Raw genomic sequence first — 20618 nt, 5'->3', positions numbered from 1 at the left:
GGCTCGATAACTGTATTGACCTCACAAGAGTGTTCTGAGGTTTATGGGCAATGAATGAGACATTTGTCACAAGATCAGGACCACAGGAAGTTCTTAGTAATAACAATAGGGCTTCTGAAGCCCCTCCATGTACCCAGCATTTTGTATTTACTCACTTATTTGACGCGGTAGGTGCTTTCCTTCTCCCCATTTAACAGATGAGGAAGCTGAGGCCCAGAGAGGCGAGGTGATTGGCGCACAGGGAGGACATGGGAGTGGTTAGGATTGTTTTATAGTGAATTTGGCTCTCTCCGTCGACCCAGGTGGTTGGCGCAGGGGCTCTGCTGTCAGGCAGTCCTAGGAGTCAGCTCTGGCTTTACTTTACTGTTTGTTGTCCAATAAAGGTCTTCTCGGCCTCAATTTGCCCCGCTGCACTATGGGGATAGGAAACTGACAGAGCGCAGGAAGGGTCAGGCCCTCAGGAAGCAGTGGGTGGGGTTAGCTGATGGTAATGCTCACGTTCTTCTTAGAGCCCCGGACCCAGGAGGCCCAAGGAGCTGGAGGTGACCCTGAGGTGAGCATTGGCCGGTGCCACGTGCCCCTCCCCACCCCTCCTGCCCCCCCCGGCCTGCTTGGAGCCTCATGCCCTGGTCTCTTCCTGGCAGGCAGCAAGACCCCAGAGGAAGGGCGTGAGCCCCGCAGACGGCTGTGCGGTACCCCAGGCTGGGCTCCTGTTAGGAGGGGGTGCCTGTGCCCAGGCAGCGGTGAGAGGACAGGGGTGGGGGGCCCTTCTCCCCTTCTGATACCCATCTTGGCCTCTCCCCTCCACGCCCAGCCTCCTCCTCGCATCCCCTCCTGGCCTCAAGCCTCCCTCCCGGTCCCCCACAGGCTCACAGACAGCGGCTCCATGCAGAACTGAAGCTGGTTCTGCAGCAGAAGGGAGAGAGGACGCAGGAGCCTGGGGCCCGGGTGACTCCCAGCAGCGCCATGGAGGCCAGGAGCCGGAGCGCTGAGGTGAGCAGCCCACATGCTCTGCAAGGGGAACTTGGGGAGGCCCGGGTGGGGGACACAGACTGAGGCAGCAAGAAGACACTTCCTGGTTTCTCCGTGCCTCAGTCTCCCCATCTGTGAAATAGAAATAGCAACAGCGCTTATTTTATAGGTCACCGGGAGGAAAAGAATTTTAATATAGGGAACGTGCTTAGCACAGTGCCTCGTACAGACTGAGAGTCAAAGCGGCAAATTCACTGGGGGCACAGTGGAGTTATATTAATAACAAGCTAAAGAAAATCAGGCAGAAACCTTTCATTGGAAGAGGTAGGATGGTATGGGGGTTAAATACCTGAGCTTTGAGCCCATGGGCTTAAATGCCAACCCTACCACTTTAACTGCACAGCTCCAAACAGGGGACCTGACCTCTCAAACCCTGTTTTCCCATTAGTGAAATGGGACAAGGGTCACTGGTACGGAGCTAGAGGACCCACACAGACCGCTTCCTACCGGATGCTAGGCACAGAGCGGGTCCACTTTTCCGGGGGCCAAGCGGAGGCTGAGGGGTGGCAGGCAGGGGGTAAAGTGCAAGGAGGTCACTGCCTCCAGGTCGGCCTATGGGTTCTGAGGTCACAGACTGGGGGTTTAGGCCCAGCTGCTTAACTCTGCTGTGTGGCGTTAGGCAAATCACTCCACTTCTCTTTGCCTTTGCATCTTCCTTTGTGTCTGTCCAAGCTGTGGGGAGGATGAAATGAGATGCTGTACATAAAATGCTTAGCCCAGGGCCTCAGGGTGGTGGTGATGGTCCTGCTGTTTCCTGCTGCCCCTACCACAACTATTCTCACCATGCTCCTCCCAGCCCTCTAGTCCCAGGGCCACTGCGGGCCTAGACCTGCTTCCCTAACCCTCTCCAAGCCCTGGGCTCAACTCCAGTCTATGTCAGCCCTGATGCCCGGCCCATTACAGCATCCTCTCGGATCCTTGTTGCTTCAGGTCTCAGCTCACAGGCACTCCTTCCAGTACACCCATGTCCCCCAACTTTACAGTAGGGAAATGGGCCCAGAGAGGGCAAAGTTCTCCCCCCAGAGACACACAGCAGATTGCCTTCCTAGACGGTTGCGGAACTGAGGTCTCTCACGGCCTTTTCTAAGCCCCGGATGTGAATCCCGGAGGGCGCTGCTGGGCCAGGGCCAGGTCAGCACCATTTACAGTAAATACCAGGAATGCCACGTCTGCTGGTCCACCACTCGTTACCCACGCACGCCCCTTCACTGGATTCCCTCTCCCAAAGGCGTTGTGCAGGTCTTGGGTTCACAGAGTCCACAATAGGGCACAGTCTCACACACGTTCAAGCCTCCAAAGAGCCCTGTCTCACCCTCACCCCTCCATCCTCCACCACTTAAAGGTCCATCCCTTTCCTCGGAATCCCATCCTCGCTCCACCCCTTGTTCGGCTGTTTATTAAGGCCGTTTCCCATACCTCAATCCCACCCTTAGACTACGGGTCCCCGCCTTACCTCCACGTATTACTCTCTAGCCACACCCCTCTCAGTTTTTTGGCCCCTCCTCCGTGGCCTGAGCTCTGTCCGCGAGAGCGGTCGGATCCCACGCCAAACCCCTAGCCCCGCCCCCGAACTGACCCCGCCTCCGAGGGCACAGCCCCGCCCCTCACTCACAACTCCGGTTCCCTCTGGCCTCGCTACCCCGCCCCTCCTCTACAACCCCGCCCCTCGCCCCGCCCCTTCGGCGGCGGCCCCGGGGCTCCTGCCGGCCCAAGAGTGGACGGAACCGTTGAGCCCGGCAGCGGGTGCGAGAGAGCAGGCGGCCCTCGCGCTTCTTTAAAGGGAAGATGCCGGAGTGGGTGGGCCCGCACGGCCGGCCTGAGCCGCGCTCAGGGGGGGGGTGTAACTGGAGGACCCGTTTAAGAGCCGCTTTTAAGCGCGATGCCGGGCTCTGGGCGAGGTCCGGCCCTAGCGCCCCATGGCGGCCTCTCGCTGCCCTCCGCAGGAGCTGAGGCGGGCGGAGTTGGTGGAGATCATCGTGGAGACCGAGGCGCAGACCGGGGTCAGCGGCATCAACGTAGCAGGCGGCGGCAAGGAGGGAATCTTTGTCCGCGAGCTTCGGAAGGATTCGCCCGCGGCCAGGAGCCTCAGCCTGCAGGAAGGTGGGCGGGGCGGAAGCATGGGGCGGGGCCTTTCCGAGGCGGCAGCGTTAGGAACCGCCCCCGTCCCGGGCGTGGCCAGCCCCCAGGAGGCGGGGAGAATGGCTTGGGGCGGGGCTTTGTGTGTCGGCCTTGCAGTGGCTCAGTGCGGGCTCTGGAGGTTCACTGTGTCGGTTTGACTCCAGATCTGCAGTTTACTAGCTTGTGATCTTCTGTGCCTTGGTTTATTCATCTCGAAAATGGGAATAGTCTTAGTACTTACCTCGCAGGGTTATTACGTGGATTAAATGAGTCAGTATTTGAAAACACTTGGCGCATAGCTAAGTGACACGCAGTAAGCACCATTTAAGCACGTTATTATTTTTGTTGTTGGGGCTGGAGAAAAGAGGTGGAGTTAACTTGGAGGGGGTATGGGGGGGAGCTTTAGTAAGTAAGGGATATTTTAGGTGACATGGATGAGGCCGATGTGATTTATTCATGCAACAACTATTTACTAAGTGCCTTCTATTTTCAGATATTATTCTAGGTGTTTGGGCTACTGCAGTGAACAAAACAGACAACACTCTCTGCACTTATGGAGCTTACCTTCTAGTAGAGAGAGAGATATTTGAGCAAAATATGTAAAATACATAGTAAATTAGAAGGCATTGTGTGCTATGCGTGCCTGTAGGACAGTTGTATTTTTAAATATGGTGAGCCAGGAAGGGAGGAAAAGCCTGGTGGAGGGCAGGGAGTGAGCTATATGGCCATCTGGAAGAGCATTCCATGCAGAGAGAACAGCCAGTGCAAATGCCCCAAGGTTGGGGTGTGCCTAACTTGATGAAGAGCGAGGGAGCCAGTGTGGATGCAGTAGAGTTAGAGGAAGAGAGGAAGAGATGAGGCCAGAGGGGTAAGGAAAGGGCAGTTTTCAGAGGGCTTTATAGGCCATGGTGAGGATTTTGACTTTTAATCTGGGAGGGTTGTGAGTGAGTGGAGGGGGCACATGAATTGGCTGTGTTGGACAGCATGCTGTATTAGCAGTAGACTGAAAGGGCCAGGGTGGGGAGCAGGGAGGCTACTCCGGGGGTGCCTGGCTGGCTCAGTCAGTAGAGCATGAGACTCTTGACCTCGGGGTCGTGAGTTTGAGCCCCATGTTCAGTGTAGAGATTGGGGTTTTTTTATTATTATTATTTTTTAAATTTATTTGAGAGAGAGTGAGAACTAGCAGGGGTGGGGGGGAGGAAGAGGGAGAAGCAGACACCCCACTGAGCAGGGAGCCCAACTCAGGGCTTGATGCCAGGACCCTGGGATCATGACCTGAGCCAAAGGCAGATGCTTAACCACTGAGCCACCCAGGTGTCCCGAGATCACTTTAAATAAATAAATTATATATATATATATATATATATAATGTATATATATATATACACACACATAGAGGCTACTCTGATTATCCAGGTAAGAGGTGGTGATGCTCAGGGCCAAAACAGTGTTAATGGACATGAAGAGAAAGGTTTGGATACTGGATATATTTTGAAGGAGGAGTCTTCAGGACTGGATATGGGGAGCGATGAAAAGAGAAGGGTCAAGGATGTGTCCAGGGATTCTTGACCTGAGGATGGAGTTGTTGGTTCCACAAATGGGCAACGCTGGGGCTGGAGCTTGTTTGGAGTAAGACCAGGAGTACAGTTTGGATCTGTCAAGTGAGGGGTATCTGTTGGAGGCCAAGGTGAAGGTGTGGAGGGCTAAATGGATATATGAGTCTAGAATGGCTGGGAGAGTGCTGGGCTGGAGAGATACACTTGGGAGTTGTCAGCCCATTTATGGTCTTTTTTTTTTTTATTATTATTATGTTATGTTAGTCACCATACAATACATCATTAGTTTTTGATGTAGTGATCCACGATTCATTGTTTTTGTATGACACCCAGTGCTCCATGCAGTACGTGCCCTCCTTAATACCCATCACTGGGCTAACCCATCCCTCCACCCCACCCCCCCAATTTATGGTCTTTAAACCGTAATCTGGATGAGCTTCCTTAGAGGGTGAGTGTAGCATGGAGATGGAGATGAGAAGGGGTCCAAGGCCTGAACTCTGGGACAGTGTGTCATTAAGAGATCCAGGAGATGGGGAGGCTGAGAAGAAACCTCCAGGAGGTTCTAGAGGTTGTGTGGTGTCCTGGAAGCCAAGCCAGACAAGTGGATGAAGGAGAGAGAGTGACGTTAGTCAAAGGCTGTGAGGTCCCCTCAGGTGAAGTCTGGGACTTGATCATTGGACTTAGCTACCCAGAGGTATGGGACCTTGAGAGGAGCCATTCAAGGTTCTGGAAAGGGGTGTCAGAAGTGTGATTGGAGAAGTGGAGGTAAGGCAGCTAGACAACTCAGTGCATTTGCCGTTAAGGTGAACAGAAAAATGGATCAGGAGCTCTAGGAGTGAGGTCATGACAGCTTTTCCTATGGGACAAATAATGGTACGTTGTATGCGGATGGGAATAACATAGGAGAGGGACAAATTGGTGATGTGGGGAGAGAGGGGAGAACTGCTACAGGATGTCCCCTGAGAAGGCAGTGGAAAGGCTGACCTGAGGTAGAAGTGGGGACGGTTCATTCTTAGGAATAGGTGGAGAGTAGAGTAAATAGCCACAGGAGCAGGGGGGTGAGTAATGGCGTGGGAGTTTCTGGAAGTTCTGATTCTGTCCTCTCAGTAAAGGAAACAAAATCAGTGTCTAAAATGTGAGAATAGGGGGTGCCTGAGTGGCTCAGTCGGTAAGTGTCTGCCTTGGGCTCAGGTCATGATCCCAAGGTCTTGGGATTGAGCCCGAGTCGGGCTCCCTGCGAATAAAATCTTTAAAAATAAAATAAAATAAAATGTGAGAATGGGGAAGGGAAGTGGAAAGGCAATGGGCGTGGCTTGAATGGGTGTGGCTTTGCTCAGCTGGGGCGGGGCTAAGGCCATGGGGTGGGGCTTCACCCTAGGGTATCTGGACCTCAAACTGGGGAGGAACTTTGCTTCTCAAGTCTGTGCTGGGGGTGGGGGCAGGGGGAATAGGAGGGGCCATAGTTTGGGGCGGGGCCTCTCTGAGCTCGCTCCAGGGAAGTGGGTGGAGCCAGGAGATGCCCACGCCCTGCCCACCTCCGCCTTGCCTGCAGGAGACCAGCTGCTCAGCGCCCGTGTGTTCTTCGAGAACTTCAAGTACGAGGACGCGCTACGCCTGCTGCAATGTGCCGAGCCTTACAAGGTCTCCTTCTGCCTGAAGCGCACTGTGCCCACTGGGGACCTGGCGCTGCGGCCTGGCACCGTGGCTGGCTACGAGATCAAGGGCCCACGGGCCAAGGTGGCCAAGCTGGTACGCGTGCTTAGCCCGGCCTCGGCTCTGGACTGCCCCAGCGATCCAGTCTCTCCGCCGTGAGCCCTACTCCTCCACACCGTGGGCCAGCCTTGCCCTCTGTCTTGTCACTAACCCAACGCTAATCCCACCCTCTGCCTCCTATTCTCCACCCCTAAACTCCTTCCTGGGGAGGGGGACCCACCCATCTCAGACCAGGGCCTTTACCCACTTTGGAGAGGCATCAGCTCTAGGCTTGCCAGTGGTCCTGAACCAGGGGACTCCAAACCAGGAAGGCCAGGTTCAAGCCTGAGTGCTGCTCACTTAACTGCTGAGCGACCCTGGACAAGTTTCTTTCCCTTTCTGGGCCTGTTTCCCCATCTCTAGAATGAAGGTATTGGGGGAAATCCTGGATGAGGACCTAGAAGTCTTGGGTCCTAGTTCCTACACTCCTGTTGACTCATTATCAGATTCTAAATGAATGTCTTTGCCCTACAGGGGCAGTCATCTTGAAATGACAGGAAGGAAGTGGGGCTGGTGTTTTTGGGGACAAGATGCTTCATCCAACACATCCCCAGCCTGGTACAATGCCAGATGGGTTCCCCCTGTCTTCCCCGAGCCTCCCACTGTCCCACCGCCTCCCGCATCTCTCCTCTCTCCCCAGAACATCCAGAGTCTGTCCCCTGTGAAGAAGAAGAAGATGGTGGTGCCCGGGGCCCTGGGGGCCCCTGCAGACCTGGCCCCTGTTGACGTCGAATTCTCCTTTCCCAAGTTCTCCCGGCTGCGTCGGGGCCTCAAAGCCGAGGCTGCCAAGGGTCCCGTCCCAGCTGCCCCAACCCGCCGACGCCTCCAGCTGCCTCGGCTGCGCGTCCGAGAAGTGGCGGAAGAGGCCCAGGCGGCCCGGCAGGCCGTTGCTGTTCCTTCCCCAAGGAAAGCCAAAGTGGAGGCCGAGGTGGCAGCAGGAGCCCGTTTCACAGCCCCCCAGGTGGAGCTGGTTGGGCCCCGGCTGCCAGGTGCCGAGGTGGGTGTCCCCCAGGTCTCCGCCCCCAAGGGGCTGGGAGAGGTGGCCCTCCACCTGCCAACCCGTGGACTAGGAGCCCCCGCTGCACCTGCTGCGGAGCCCGCGGCCCTAGGGATCCAGGTCCCCCAAGTGGAGCTGCCCACCTTGCCCTCGCTACCCACTCTGCCCACACTTCCCTGCCTGGAGACCCGGGAAGGGGCCGCGGCAGTGACGGTGCCCACCCTGGATGTGGTGGCGCCTGTCGTAGGGGTGGACCTGGCCTTGCCGGGTGCGGGGGTGGAGGCCCGAGGAGAGGCACCTGAGGTGGCCCTGAAGATGCCCCGCCTCAGTTTCCCCCGCTTTGGGGCTCGAGCAAAGGAAGTCACCGAGGCCAAGGTGGCCAAGGGCAGCCCTGAGGCCAGGGTGAAGGGGCCTAGACTTCGGATGCCCACCTTCGGGCTTTCGCTCCTGGAGCCCCGGTCGGCTGTCGCCGAAGCTGCTGTTGAGAGCAAGCTAAAGCTGCCCACCATCAAGATGCCCTTTGGCCTTGGGGTCTCGGCCCCTGAGGTCAAGATGCCCAAGGGGCCTGAGGTGAAGCTCCCGAAGGCTCCTGAGGTGAAGCTCCCGAAGGCTCCTGAGGTGAAGCTCCCGAAGGTGCCGGAGGCAGCCCTTCCGGACGTGCAACTCCCAGAGGTGGGACTCCCCAAAGTGTCAGAGATGAAGCTCCCGAAGGTGCCCGAGATGGCCGTGCCGGAGGTGCGGCTCCCCGAAGTGCAGCTGCCGAAAGTCCCCGAGATGAAGCTCCCGAAGGTGCCCGAGATGGCCGTGCCCGACGTGCAGCTCCCCGGCGTGCAGCTCCCCACAGTCCCCGAGATGAAGCTCCCCGAGGTGAAGCTCCCGAAGGTGCCCGAGATGGCCGTGCCCGACGTGCATCTCCCCGAAGTGCAGCTCCCCAAAGTCCCCGAGATGAAGCTCCCGAAGATGCCCGAGATGGCCGTGCCTGACGTGCGGCTCCCCGACGTGCAGCTGCCGAAGGTCTCGGAGATGAAGCTCCCCAAGGTGCCCGAGATGGCCGTGCCCGACGTCCACCTCCCCGAGGTGCAGCTGCCGAAGGTCTCGGAGATGAAAGTCCCTGACGTGAAGCTCCCCGAGATGAAACTGCCGGAGATAAAACTCCCCAAGGTGCCCGAGATGGCCGTGCCCGACGTCCACCTCCCCGAGGTGCAGCTGCCGAAGGTCTCGGAGATGCGGCTGCCAGAAATGCAGGTGCCCAAGGTCCCAGAGGTGCATCTTCCGAAGGCGCCCGAGGTGAAGCTGCCCAAGGCTCCAGGGGTACAGCTAAAAGCAGAGCGGGCAGAGGGGATGGAATTTGGCTTCAAGATGCCCAAGATGACCGTGCCTAAGCTAGGGAGGGCAGAGTCCCCATCGCGAGGCAAGCCAGGTGAGGCAGGGGCTGAGGTCTCCGGGAAGCTGGTGACACTTCCCTGTCTGCAGCCGGAGGTGGGTCCTGAGGCTCGTGTGGGTGTCCCCTCTCTCACACTGCCCTCCGTGGAGCTAGACCTGCCGCGGGCCCTCAGCCTGGAGGGGCAGGTCCCAGCAGCCGAAGTGGGCAAGGTGGAGCGGGCAGAGGGCCGTGGGGCGGCCGCAGGGGTCGGGGAAGCAGCCTTCCGGATGCCCTCTGTTGAGATCGTCACTCCGCAGCTGCCCACGGTGGAAGTCGAGGAAGGGCGGCTAGAGGTGATGGAGATGAAAGTCAAGCCCTCCTCCAAGTTCTCCCTGCCCAAGTTTGGACTCTCGGGGCCCAAAGTGGCCAAGGCAGAGGCTGAGGGGGCCGGGCGAGCCACCAAGCTGAAGGTGTCCAAGTTCGCCATCTCACTGCCCAAGGCCCGAGCGGGGACTGAGGCTGAGTCCAAAGGGGCAGGGGAGGCAGGCCTGCTGCCCGCCCTCGATCTGTCCATCCCACAGCTCAGCCTGGATGCCCATCTGCCCACAGGCAAGGTGGAGGTGGCAGGGGCTGATGTCAAGGTCAAGGGGCCCAGGTTTGGCCTGCCCAAGTTTGGGGTCAGAGGCCGGGACGCTGAGGCGGGAGAACTAGCGCCAGGGGTGGCCGAGCTGGAGGGCAAGGGCTGGGGTTGGGATGGGAAGGTGAAGATCCCCAAGCTGAAGATGCCCTCCTTTGGGTTGGCTCGAGGGAAGGAAGCTGAAATCCAGGGTGGGCGTGTCAGCCCGGGAGAAAAGCCAGAGTCCGTGGCTGGGCAGCTCAAGATCCCTGAGGTGGAGCTGGTCACACTGGGGGCCCAGGAGGAAGGGAGGGCCGAGGGGGCGGTGGCTGTCAGTGGGGTACGGCTATCAGGCCCGCAAGTGTCCGTGACCAGGCCGGCAGGCACTGAGGGCCAGGAGGGGGCGCTGAGGATGCCCCAAGGCATCTCCCTGCCCCAGGTAGAGCTGCCTGGCTTCGGGGAGGCCGGCCTGGGCACCACCGCTGGGCAGCAGGTCAAGGGTGCAGCCCCGTCAGCGGAGGGCACAGCGGGCTGCAGGGTCCAGGTGCCTCAGGCGACCTTGTCTCTGCCTGGAGCCCAGGTGGCAGGTGGCGAGCTGTTGGTGGGTGAGGGCGTCTTCAAGATGCCCGCTGTGTCCGTGCCCCAGCTTGAGCTGGACGTGGGGCTGGGCCGAGAGGCGCAGGTGGGGGAGGCAGCCACAGGTGAGGGTGGCTTGAGGCTGAAGATGCCCACGCTGGGGGCCAGAGCTGAGGCCAGGGAAGGGGGGCCCGGAGACCAGTCCCCGGGGGCCGAGCGCACCTTCCACCTCTCACTGCCCGACGTGGAGCTCTCGCCACCCGCCGTGGGCAGCCATGCTGAGTACCAGGTGGCCGAGGGCGACGGGGAGGCCGGACACAAGCTCAAGGTGCGGCTGCCCCGGTTTGGCCTGGTTCGGGCCAAGGAGGGCGTTGAGGAGGGTGAGAAGACCAAGAGCCCCAAACTCAGGCTGCCCCGAGTGGGCTTCAGCCAGAGCGAGGCGGTCACTGGGGAAGGCTCCCCCAGCCCTGAGGAGGAGGAGGAGGAGGGCGGTGGGGAAGGGGCCTCTGGGCGCCGAGGCAGAGTCCGGGTCCGCTTGCCCCGCGTGGGCCTGGCCAGCCCTTCCAAGGCCTCTCGGGGCCAGGAGGACGAGGCAGCCCCCAAGTCTCCTGGTGGGGAGAAGTCGCCCAAGTTCCGCTTCCCCCGGGTGTCCCTAAGCCCCAAGGCCCGGAGTGGGAGTGGGGACCAGGAAGAGGGTGGATTCCGGGTCCGGCTGCCCAGCGTGGGGTTTTCGGAGACAGGGGCTCCGGGCCCTGCCAGGATGGAGGGGGCTCAGGCTGCAGTCGTCTGAAGCCCCAGGGCAGAGGGAGAGTCCCCTCCCATCTTCCCATCCCCGCCTCCTCTTTGTTTTGTGTGTGAGATAACTAGCACTAACCCCAGAGGGCCGGGAGGTGGGTGACAGACAGGGACCCGGCCAGGGAGGCCTCATGTCCGGCTCCCTGGCAGGAGTGCCTGTATCTTGCCAAGCCATGTGAATAAAATAATCCAGAGGTAGCCTTGTGTTGGGTTTCGTGGAGGGGGGGGCGGGGGGGGACAGGGGAGGGTGGAGAGGGTGCAGGGAAAGAGGTCCCCAAGGAGGGGGACTACTTACTTGAGCCTGGCCTGAGGAGAGCCTGTGTTGAGGGGAGACACCAGGCCACCCCAGATCTGAAGAGAGTCAGGGAAGATTCGCAGTGGGCCGGGTGGGACGGGGCCTGCCCTAGCCATTCAGAATTCCCCAGGGCCTCTGAGCGAGACCCCTGTGCTGAGGCCTCTCTGCCTGTCCTGGGGGAACCCCTCCCACCAGGACCTCCCTGGGGGTCCCTGAGAGAGCAGAACAATTGCTACCCATCTGCCCTCTGCTGGCCATCTTCTCATCGACAAGAGCACCTCCACATCCTGGGGATCGCTTTCCTGTCTGGCTGGTTTGACTGCCCCGTCCGTCCCGGCCCCACCCAGGAAGGCCCCTCCTGGTCCGCTCTCCAGGCTCTAGGGTTCAGAGCCTCCACCCCAGGTCCCTGGCTGCCTCTTAGGACTAGGTCCCAGGGTCCTCAGCTCCTGTCAGGGCTGGGCCTCGGCTCCCAGGGCCCCAGCCCCACACAGGATCTAAGCCCCCACCAAGGAGCTCCAGACTCCCACACGTCTCTCTGCAGTGCCCCAGGCTGGGCCAAGAAGACATTCTGTCCAGTCCTGAGTGTCCCCCCAACGTCCCCGTATCTGCCCATCCACTGTCCTCACATCCCGCCATGCCCTGGAGTTGTCACACACCCCTGACTTCAGCACCTTCTCCGTTAAAGCTGGCCTCCCTCGGGTCACCTCCGGGGCACATGGTTTCTCTTCATTTCCACCAAATATGGCAGGAATGATTTATACCTATGGCGCACACCCTTTGCCCAGCAGCCCCCCCCAACATTTGGGGTTTCCCTCCCACCACGGCTGACCTGTCAGTGTCCATAGTGATCTCTCTGTGGCCACGCTGAGGGCTTCCCCTGGCTCCCTTGTCCTGACTTCTCGGGGTCCCTTCCTCCTTCCTGAACGCTCTCTTCTTTTTTTTTTTTTTTTTAAAGATTTTATTTATTTATTTGACAGAGAGAGACACAGCGAGAGAGGGAACACAAGCAGGGGGAGTGGGAGAGGGAGAAGCAGGCTTCCCGCAGAGCAGGGAGTCCGATGTGGGGCTCGATCCCAGGACCCTGGGATCACGACCTGAGCCGAAGGCAGACGCTTAACGACTGAGCCACCCAGCCACCCCCTGAACGCTCTCTTCTCTCTCTTCCCCACTCCTTCTCTCTCTCCTCTTGCCCCTTGGGCCCTCAGGACTCCTCCCAGGCCTTCATCCTCCCCCACATCCCCCCCAGGCCAGGTCACCCTCCCTATGGTCCACATGGGAATCTAGTGTCCCCTGTGTGCCTCCTCTGGACGTGGCAGTGGTTCAGAGCTTGGGTCTAGAGCCAGAATGCTTGGGGTCAAAGCGTGTCGCTGGCACCCAGCTGGGTGCCCTTAGGCATTTTTTTCATTTTTGTGTCTTGATTTTCTCTTCCATAAAATGGAGCTATTAAAACGTATGTGTAAGGATCGGATAAGTCTTCTAAAGCACTCAAGACGTTTCTAAAGGTTTCAGTGTTCAATCTCCTAATCTGACATCAGCATTTTCTCCCCTAAAGTGCTCCTTATCCACGTCCCTGTCCCAGGGACCATCCCTGAGCCCTGGTCCTTGTTCTGGATGGTTCCTTCCTTTCCCCCCCACAACCTCTCAGTCCCACAGCCTGGCCTCCTGGCTTCCTGTCTCATACACCAGCCTCCTCCCCTGCACACCAACCTCCCTCCCTTGGGCCCCGCTCCAGGTTCTGGGCCTCCACTCTTGTCCCCGCCACTCTTATTCACACGGTAGCTTTCTGACACTTAAATCTGACCCTGTCCTCCCTTGCTCAGAGCCCTTCTGTGGCTCCCCACTGCTCTCGGATAAATGGGTCCAAACTCCTTAGCCTGGCATTCAAGACCTTTTACCACCTGGTCCTGCTTCAGCGGCACCTCCCTCCCCCATGGCAGCCACAGGCAGGGGCGGGTGTTTGCTGAACACGGGGACACGCACACACACACAGACACACGCACGCACACACACACACACACATCCCCCAAGCTCTTCACCTCTGCTTAGGAATGTCCCAGTCCTCCATGCCAGAGGTCCAGGATTGGACTTCCTTCTCAGTTGACCCTTCACCTGGGTTCAGCCCCTCCGGGCTTCCGCCACTGGGGTGGGGGAGGGGCTCGACCTGCCACCCCACCCCCCATTCCAGCCTGGGGCTCAGGTCTCCGACAACAGAACCAGAGCCACTCAGCAACGCTGGAACCCATTCGGGGGGGCCTGGGGCCCCTCGTCCCAAGCCAGGAGGGCTTTGGGGGAGGGGTGTGGCCCCTGGCAGACTGGCAGTGTGGCCCAGGGGGCTGGGGGGTGCCAGGGAGGTGGGGGTGAACCTCGAAGCGGGAGGCACGAGTGCGGTTCTCTTTCCCCCGCTGGGGGTGCCTCGGAGCCGGTGGCGGGCCGGAAGGCTTCGAAGGCAGAGCCTGTGGGGCGGGGGTGGTGGCAGGGCTGCGTCCGGTGGCAGGGGCACCATGGCCACCATCCAGTCCGAGACCGACTGCTATGACATCATCGAGGTGCTGGGCAAGGGCACCTTCGGGGAGGTGGCCAAGGGCTGGCGGCGAAGCACCGGCGAGATGGTGGCCATCAAGATCCTCAAGAACGACGCCTACCGCAACCGCATCATCAAGAACGAGCTGAAGCTACTGCGCTGCATGAGGGGTCTGGACCCAGAGGAGGCCCACGTCATCCGCTTCCTCGAGTTCTTCCACGACGCCCTCAAGTTCTACCTGGTCTTCGAGCTGCTAGAGCAAAACCTTTTCGAATTCCAGAAGGAGAACAACTTCGCACCCCTCCCTGCCCGCCACATCCGCACGGTCACCCTGCAGGTGCTCAGAGCCCTGGCCCGGCTCAAGGAACTGACCATCATCCATGCTGATCTCAAGCCCGAGAACATCATGCTGGTGGACCAGACCCGCTGCCCCTTCAGGGTCAAGGTGAGTGGGGCGGCCCTGGCGTGGCAGCATCCCTTGTTCTTGTCTTCTCCCAGCTTCCCCCAGCCCTGGACACTCTCCTGTCGCTAAGGTCTCCCTTGTCCCACCTCCCAGCCTTGAGGTCTCCCCTTCCCTGCCCATGATGCCTCTCCCCACATTCTGGCCCTAAAATCCTGCCCATCTGCCTGTCCTGATTCTGACATTCTCTGTCCTGGACCTGAGACCTCCCCCTCCTTCTCCAATTCATAGTTCAGCTCCTCTGGCCCAGTTCTGTCTATGTGGGGCTGACATTCTAGTGGGGGAAACAGTCGCCAAGATAAATGAGTCAAATGTGGTATGTGAGTGAGAAGGAGAAAACATAAAGCAGGGAGGAGGAGGATGTGGGGTGTTGATTGGTGGTGGTAGTAGTGAGTGAAATTGTAGACACGTCGGTCAGGGAGACCTCACTGAGAAGGTGACATTTGAGGAAAGTCCCAAAGGAAGGAGGTCGCCATGTAGACATCTGGGGAAAAGCATCTGGGTAGAAGGAACTGTTAGTGCAAAGGCCCTGAGGTAGGAGTAATCTGAGTATATATGTTTGCGAAGCAGCCAGGAGGCCAGGGTGGCTGAAGCAGAGTGAGAAGAGGAAGGACATGGGATCAGGGAGGTGATGGGGCTGGGAGACACACAGGGCCTCGTGGGCCACAATGAGGATGGGTTTTATTCTGTCTAAGATGGGGCCACAAGAGGCTTCTGAGCAAAGAGGGGCCGTGATCTGGCTCAGGTATTCCCAGGGTCTCTCTGGCTACATGAGGGCAATAGCCTGCTAGGGGCAGGATCAGGAGGGCAGTGAGGGGTGTCTGCTCTGCTCCAGGTGGGAGGCCTGGGTGTGGGGGTGGAGTCGGGTAGTGGGAGGAAGGGACATGGTGCGTTCTAGGTAGGTTTGGAGCTACTGACAACAGGATTTGCTGACTGATCTTATGTGAGGTGTAAGAAAGGACTTGATTGGAGATGAGAGCCTGATGGCCCGAGCGACTGGAAGGATGGAAGCGCCATTCTTCGTTACAGACAGTTTGTTCATTAACAAACATTTACTGGGGCGCTTGGGTGGCTCAGATGGTTAAGCGTTTGCCTTTGGCTCAGGTCATGATCTCCAGGTCCTGGGATCGAGCCCCATGTCGGGCTCCTGGCTCAGCGGGGAGTCTGCTTCTCCCTGTCCCTCTGCCTCTCCCCCTGCCTGTGCTCTCTCTCTCTCTCAAATGGATAAATAAAATCTTTAAACAAAAAACAAACACTTACTGAAGACCCACTCTGGACCTGACCCTGTGCTGGGCACACAGAAGCACCTCCCATACATGTCACAAGTCCCTGGGCCCCCTATCCCAGCCCTGGACCCCTGCCTGTGACCCCCAGTCCCAGACCTGGCCCTTTCACCCTGGACCCCTACCTCTGCCCCCAAATCCCAGACCTGGCCCCTCTGCTCTGGCCCCCTGCCTATGTCCCCCATCCCAGGCCTGGCCCCTTCACTTAGGACCCCTCCTCCCTCTGTCCCATAATCCCAGACCTGGCCCCTCTGTCCACTTCTGGGCTTGTCACTGTCTGGTGAAGGGTCTGAACTAGGAGCAGGCGGGGCTATGAAGTCAAGGCCTGGTCAGTTTTGGTCACCACTGTGTCCTTGGCATCTCCCAGCACAGTGCTGAGGCGGGGTCAATGCTAAATGAGTCAGAGTCATAGGCAGGCAGGAAAAGGCAGATCATTTTGCCCTAAGAGATGGAAGGACAGAGCACCAAGGAAGGAGAGACTCCCACAAACACAGCAGGGAACAGACAGGACAGATCCACAACACTTGGCCGGCGTTGGCCCCCCTCCTGTGTCTGTGGAATGAATGAATGACTGGATCCCGTGAACACTGAGTGCCCCAGGTCCCTCATGCTCTGAGATTCAGGCCTCAGCCGTCCGCACTCAGAGTGCAGGTTAATAACCCTTCCATCGTACCACCTTCTGCAAATAGAAGGTGAGGGATGGCTGAATGAAAAGCAGAGAAACTCAGAGGGGGAAACTGAGGCAGGGATCAAGATAGAGTCTTGGAGATTCAGAGTGAAAGTGGCACAGGGCACCTCCCAGCTGCATTGGGAAAGACTTTCAACCGTCCCGGGCGTTAGAGCAGTGGGTATTCATCGAGCCCCGTCCTGGTCCTGTTGGAGCGGGGCGGGGGGGGGGGAGGCTGTGAGGGGTGTCCAAGGTACCTGATGATGAAGACAGAACAGGGCGGGCTTCAGGGAGGTGTCTTCCTAGCACGTGACCCAGGGATGGAGACGGAGAGAGACACAGAGAGATGAGAGACACAACGAACAGCCAAGCAATGAAGAGGCAAAGAAAGAACGAGACAGATATGAAAAAAGAGGCAGAAGGAAGCAGAATGGCAGGGACATAAAAGCCCATTCATTCATTCATTCATTCACTCATTCCTGACTGAGCCCCTAACTGTGTGCCGGGCACTGTTCTAGGCGGCTAGGGATGAGCAGTGAACAGACAAAATCCCTACCCTGATGGGACTGCATCCTAGCTGGGTAGATAGACGATGAACTTGACTAAAAAGGTAAAATATATAGGATGTGAAATGGTGTTAAGAGTTCTGGAGAAAAGCAGGGAGCCAGGAAGGGGGATAGGAACGGTGGGGGAGGCTGTTTTTCATAGGATGGCCAGGGGAGGTCCCCTCCACTGAGAAGGTGACATTTGAGACCTGAGATGAGGGAGCCGTGTGGACATCTGGGGGAAGAGCATGCCAGGCAGAGGGAACGGCCGGTGCAAAGGCCCTGAGCTGGAAATGCGTCTGGCTTGTTCAAGGGACAGTGAGACACCTGTGAGAGGGAAAGCAGGAGGCGCTGAGGCAGAGAGGTGATGGGGCAGATTACTCGAGCCTTGGGGGCCACAGTGAGGACGTTGGCTTTTATCACAGGATGCCTCGGGGGGGTGTGCATGATGAGCAGACTGGGGCGCAGAGGGGAGGAGCAGGGAGACGAGCGAGGAGGCCCCTCCATCAGCCTCGGTGGAAGATGATGGAGGACGGGGCGGTGTGGGGGGAGCCGAGGCTGGGACGCAGAGGGGGCCGAGTCTGGATCTGTTCAGAAGGTGGAGCCGACAACATTTGCTGATGGGCGAGGTGTGGCATGAAAGACAAAGAGAGGGGTCCTAACCCTCACAGGCATAAGTCCTAGTGGAACGAAACAGAGACAAACACACAAAACCAGAGACAAAGACGGGCGAAGACAGGCACATAAACAAGAGATAAAGACTCACAGACACATCGACAGTCAGATAGCAGCGGCAGAGAGACACAGGCGAGAGCCACGGGGGAGACCTAGATCGGTTGTCCCTGTCCCCTGCCCTGCCCACCTGCCTCCCCACCCCCCCCACAGGTGATTGACTTTGGCTCAGCCAGCATTTTCAGCGAGGTGCGCTATGTCAAGGAGCCATACATTCAGTCGCGCTTCTACCGGGCCCCCGAGATTCTGCTGGGGCTGCCCTTCTGCGAGAAGGTGGACATGTGGTCACTGGGCTGTGTCATGGCCGAGCTGCACCTGGGCTGGCCCCTCTACCCGGGCAACAACGAGTACGACCAGGTGCGCTACATCTGTGAGACCCAGGGCTTGCCCAAGCCCCACCTGCTGCACGCCGCCCGCAAGGCCCACCACTTCTTCAAGCGCAACCCCCACCCCGATGCCGGCAACCCCTGGCAGCTCAAGTCCTCGGCCGACTACCTGGCTGAGACCAAGGTAGGGGAGGGCAGGCGATGTGGGGGCTGCTACATCGACAGAACAATCTGGGCTAGACCTCAGAGAGGACGGGAAGTTTGAGGGTCAGCTCAAATCACAGCAAGTCACAGCAAGAGAGAGGGTGGGTGAGACCCCGGGTGGCACTGGAAGTACATGGTGGCTCCTCTTGAGTTTCATGGCGAGGGCTCGGCAAGCTCGTGTAGCAAGCAAGCTGGGAGGCCTGGCGGGCTGGGCTTGGGGGTGGGAGCTGCAGGAGCAAGAGGGATCTGGATTTGACTCCAAGGGGGACTAGAGGTTGAGGGCAGCTCCTCTGCTAGCGGCTGGTAGGGGCTGGAGCCGTGGCTCTGGGGAGGCCCGGAGGTCTGGGGGAGAAGTGAAACTTGGCTCAGTGAGACTCTGGGTGAGATGGCAGGAGGACCAAAGAACCCAACCTGGTATGTTTCCTGCAGCAGTAGGAGGGCTCTGGGTCAGACCAGAGGGGCTCTCCCCGCAGCAAGAGAGCTCCAAGTCAGATTATGGGCAGAACTGCAAGTCTAGGTTCAGGTGTGTGGACTTCATGGCAACAAGAGAGCCCTGGACCAGACCGGAGGGCAGACTGGAAGCTGGGGGCGGAGGGAGTAGGTCATACGTGCGCCCCGCTGCAGGAGCACCCGAGGCCCAAGGCCCGGACTCGATGTCAACCCCGTGCCCCCACTGTGTCCCACCAGGTGCGCCCCCTGGAGCGCCGCAAGTACATGCTCAAGTCACTGGACCAGATCGAGACGGTGAACGGTGGCGGGGCGGCCAGTCGGCTGCCCTTCGCGGACCGCGAGGCGCTGGCGGAGCACGCCGACCTCAAGAGCATGGTCGAGCTGATCAAGCGCATGCTGACGTGGGAGTCGCATGAGCGCATCAGCCCCAGCGCCGCCCTGCGCCACCCCTTCGTGTCCATGCAGCAGCTGCGCAGTGCCCACGAGACTACCCGCTATTACCAGCTCTCCCTGCGGGGCTGCCGCCTCTCGCTGCAGGTGGAGGGCAAGCCGCCCACGCCGGTGACAGCTGCGGCGGAAGACGGGCCCCCCTACCACCGTCTGGCTGAGGAGGAGGAGGCCGTGGGCATGGGCAGCGCGGTGGGCAGCGGGCCCTTCTTCTGCGAGAAGGCGCCGGGCGTGCAAAGGGCCATTGATCAGCTGGACGACCTGAGCCTACAGGAGGTGGGGCGGGGGCTGTGGGGCGAGAGCCGAGCCGACGTGGTTCCTGACATGCTGGCCCCCCTCAAGGCCGCTGCCGCGGGCCGCCGTGTGCCCGACTCGGGCCCCGAGCCCATCCTGGCCTTCTATGGCAGCCGCCTGGCAGGCCGCCACAAGGCCCGCAAGCCACCCGCAGCCTCCAAATCTGACTCCAACTTCAGCAACCTCATCCGGCTGAGCCAGGCCTCCCCTGAGGATGAGGGACCGTGCCGGGGCAGCGGCTGGGCAGAAGGAGAGCGCCTCGGGGCCTCCGCGGAGCTGCCCACCCTCCCGCAGCGGGATGGGGATGGACCAGACATCAAGGATATGACCATGGATGCTGATGTAAGCCCGGTGGGCTGGCCAGGGTGCGGGTGGTTCTGGGATCAGGGCCTCCCCGAGCTCCAGGATGGGGGGGTACAGGGAACCAGGCCCGGCGCGCCCCCCATCTGCATTGCCTGCAGCTGGCTCAGGGTTCAGCACATACTAGTCCACTCTCAGGATGTGACGAGGTTCAGCAAACACTAACCCACATTCAGGATATGATTAGGATTTGATACGGCTCAGCGTACACTAACCTGTATTCAGGATGTAACATTCAGCACACGCTAACTCACCCTTACAAGGTAATAAGGCTCAGCACACACTGATCACTTCAGGATGTAAGGCTCAGCACACACTAACCCATATTCAGGATATAAGGCTCAGCACACACTAACCTACTCTTAATGATGTGATGAGGCTCAGCATATACTAATCCACCTTCAGGCTGTATAGAAACTCAGAACGCCTTAATCCACCTATAGGAAGTGATAAAGGCCCAGCACTCAGTACAAGGCCTTAGCAGGTGCTCACCCATCCTCAGGAAGAAGTGACAAAGCCTCAGAGACACTAATAGTCCCTCAGAGCACATTAAGGTCTCCGCACCCACTGTTTGAACCCCCAAGTTGCGATGAGGGTTCAGGACCTATAAAATCACCCTCAGGAAATGACAAGGGTTCAGTTGGGACTGGAGAGAGTCCAGGAGGGGCTGGCCGGGGGCTCCTTGGCTGATGGTCCTTTCTTCTCCTCCCCAACAGAGGCCGGGCCCTGAGCTCTTCGACCCCAGCAGCTGCCCTGGGGAATGGCTGAGTGAACCAGACTGGACCCTGGAGGGTGTCAGGGGGCCGCGGGCTCAGGGGCTCCCACCCCGCCACGCTCACCTGCATGGCCCGCCCCGGGCCACCAGCTTTCTGCAGCACGTCGGTGGGCACCATTGATGGTGACCCCACCCCTGCGCCTCACTGGGGGCTGCACTAGCTGGGCTGGTCTCCCTTCCTCAGAAGCCATTTCCTGAACCCACAAATTATTCTTACAGAAAGATAGTTATCCAGAAATTCCCCATTACCCTCGCCCATGGTGCATGCCAGCACACAACCCCCCGAATGCAGGAGGGCCTTGGGGTCTGGCCTCTGGGCCCCCTCCCCGGGCGGGGCCAAAGGGACACAGGAAGGGGGCTGCCCCCACTGGCCCTGAGCATGCCCTCGGCCCTGCTGCCTCTGCCTATTTCAATAAAGAACTGTTGAGCAGCTCTGCTTGAGGCCTGGACTGGA

At 59.2% G+C, this 20618-nt stretch overlaps 2 protein-coding genes across 3 annotated transcripts; both read left to right on the top strand.

Moving 5' to 3' along the window:
- Positions 1-679: 679 nt before the first annotated feature.
- PRX (periaxin) lies at positions 680-11003 on the top strand. Of its 2 annotated transcripts, XM_036095028.2 has the most exons (5): positions 680-743; positions 868-993; positions 2976-3132; positions 6259-6455; positions 7099-11003. In XM_036095028.2, exons 2-5 carry the CDS (start codon positions 967-969, stop codon positions 10798-10800), a joined length of 4083 nt encoding a protein of 1360 aa, XP_035950921.2. In that variant the 5' UTR covers positions 680-743; positions 868-966; the 3' UTR covers positions 10801-11003. The 2 variants fall into 2 exon arrangements, with proteins under 2 accessions (XP_035950921.2, XP_077919845.1); XM_078063719.1 differs by lacking the exons at positions 680-743; positions 868-993; positions 2976-3132; positions 6259-6455 and adding an exon at positions 6462-6514.
- A 2545-nt stretch (positions 11004-13548) lies between these two features.
- HIPK4 (homeodomain interacting protein kinase 4) lies at positions 13549-20596 on the top strand. Its single transcript, XM_036095048.2, has 4 exons — positions 13549-14066; positions 17462-17818; positions 18526-19371; positions 20106-20596. The coding sequence occupies exons 1-4, from the start codon at positions 13602-13604 to the stop codon at positions 20283-20285; spliced, it is 1848 nt and encodes a 615-aa protein (XP_035950941.1). The 5' UTR covers positions 13549-13601; the 3' UTR covers positions 20286-20596.
- The last annotated feature ends 22 nt before the right edge of the window (positions 20597-20618 follow it).

The sequence above is a fragment of the Halichoerus grypus genome, chromosome 15 (genome assembly GCF_964656455.1).
Source record: "Halichoerus grypus chromosome 15, mHalGry1.hap1.1, whole genome shotgun sequence".
In the NCBI taxonomy this organism is placed as follows: Eukaryota; Metazoa; Chordata; class Mammalia; order Carnivora; family Phocidae; genus Halichoerus; species Halichoerus grypus.
The sequence above is the reverse complement of the archived record's forward strand: the minus strand, read 5'-3'. Positions and strand labels throughout refer to the sequence as shown.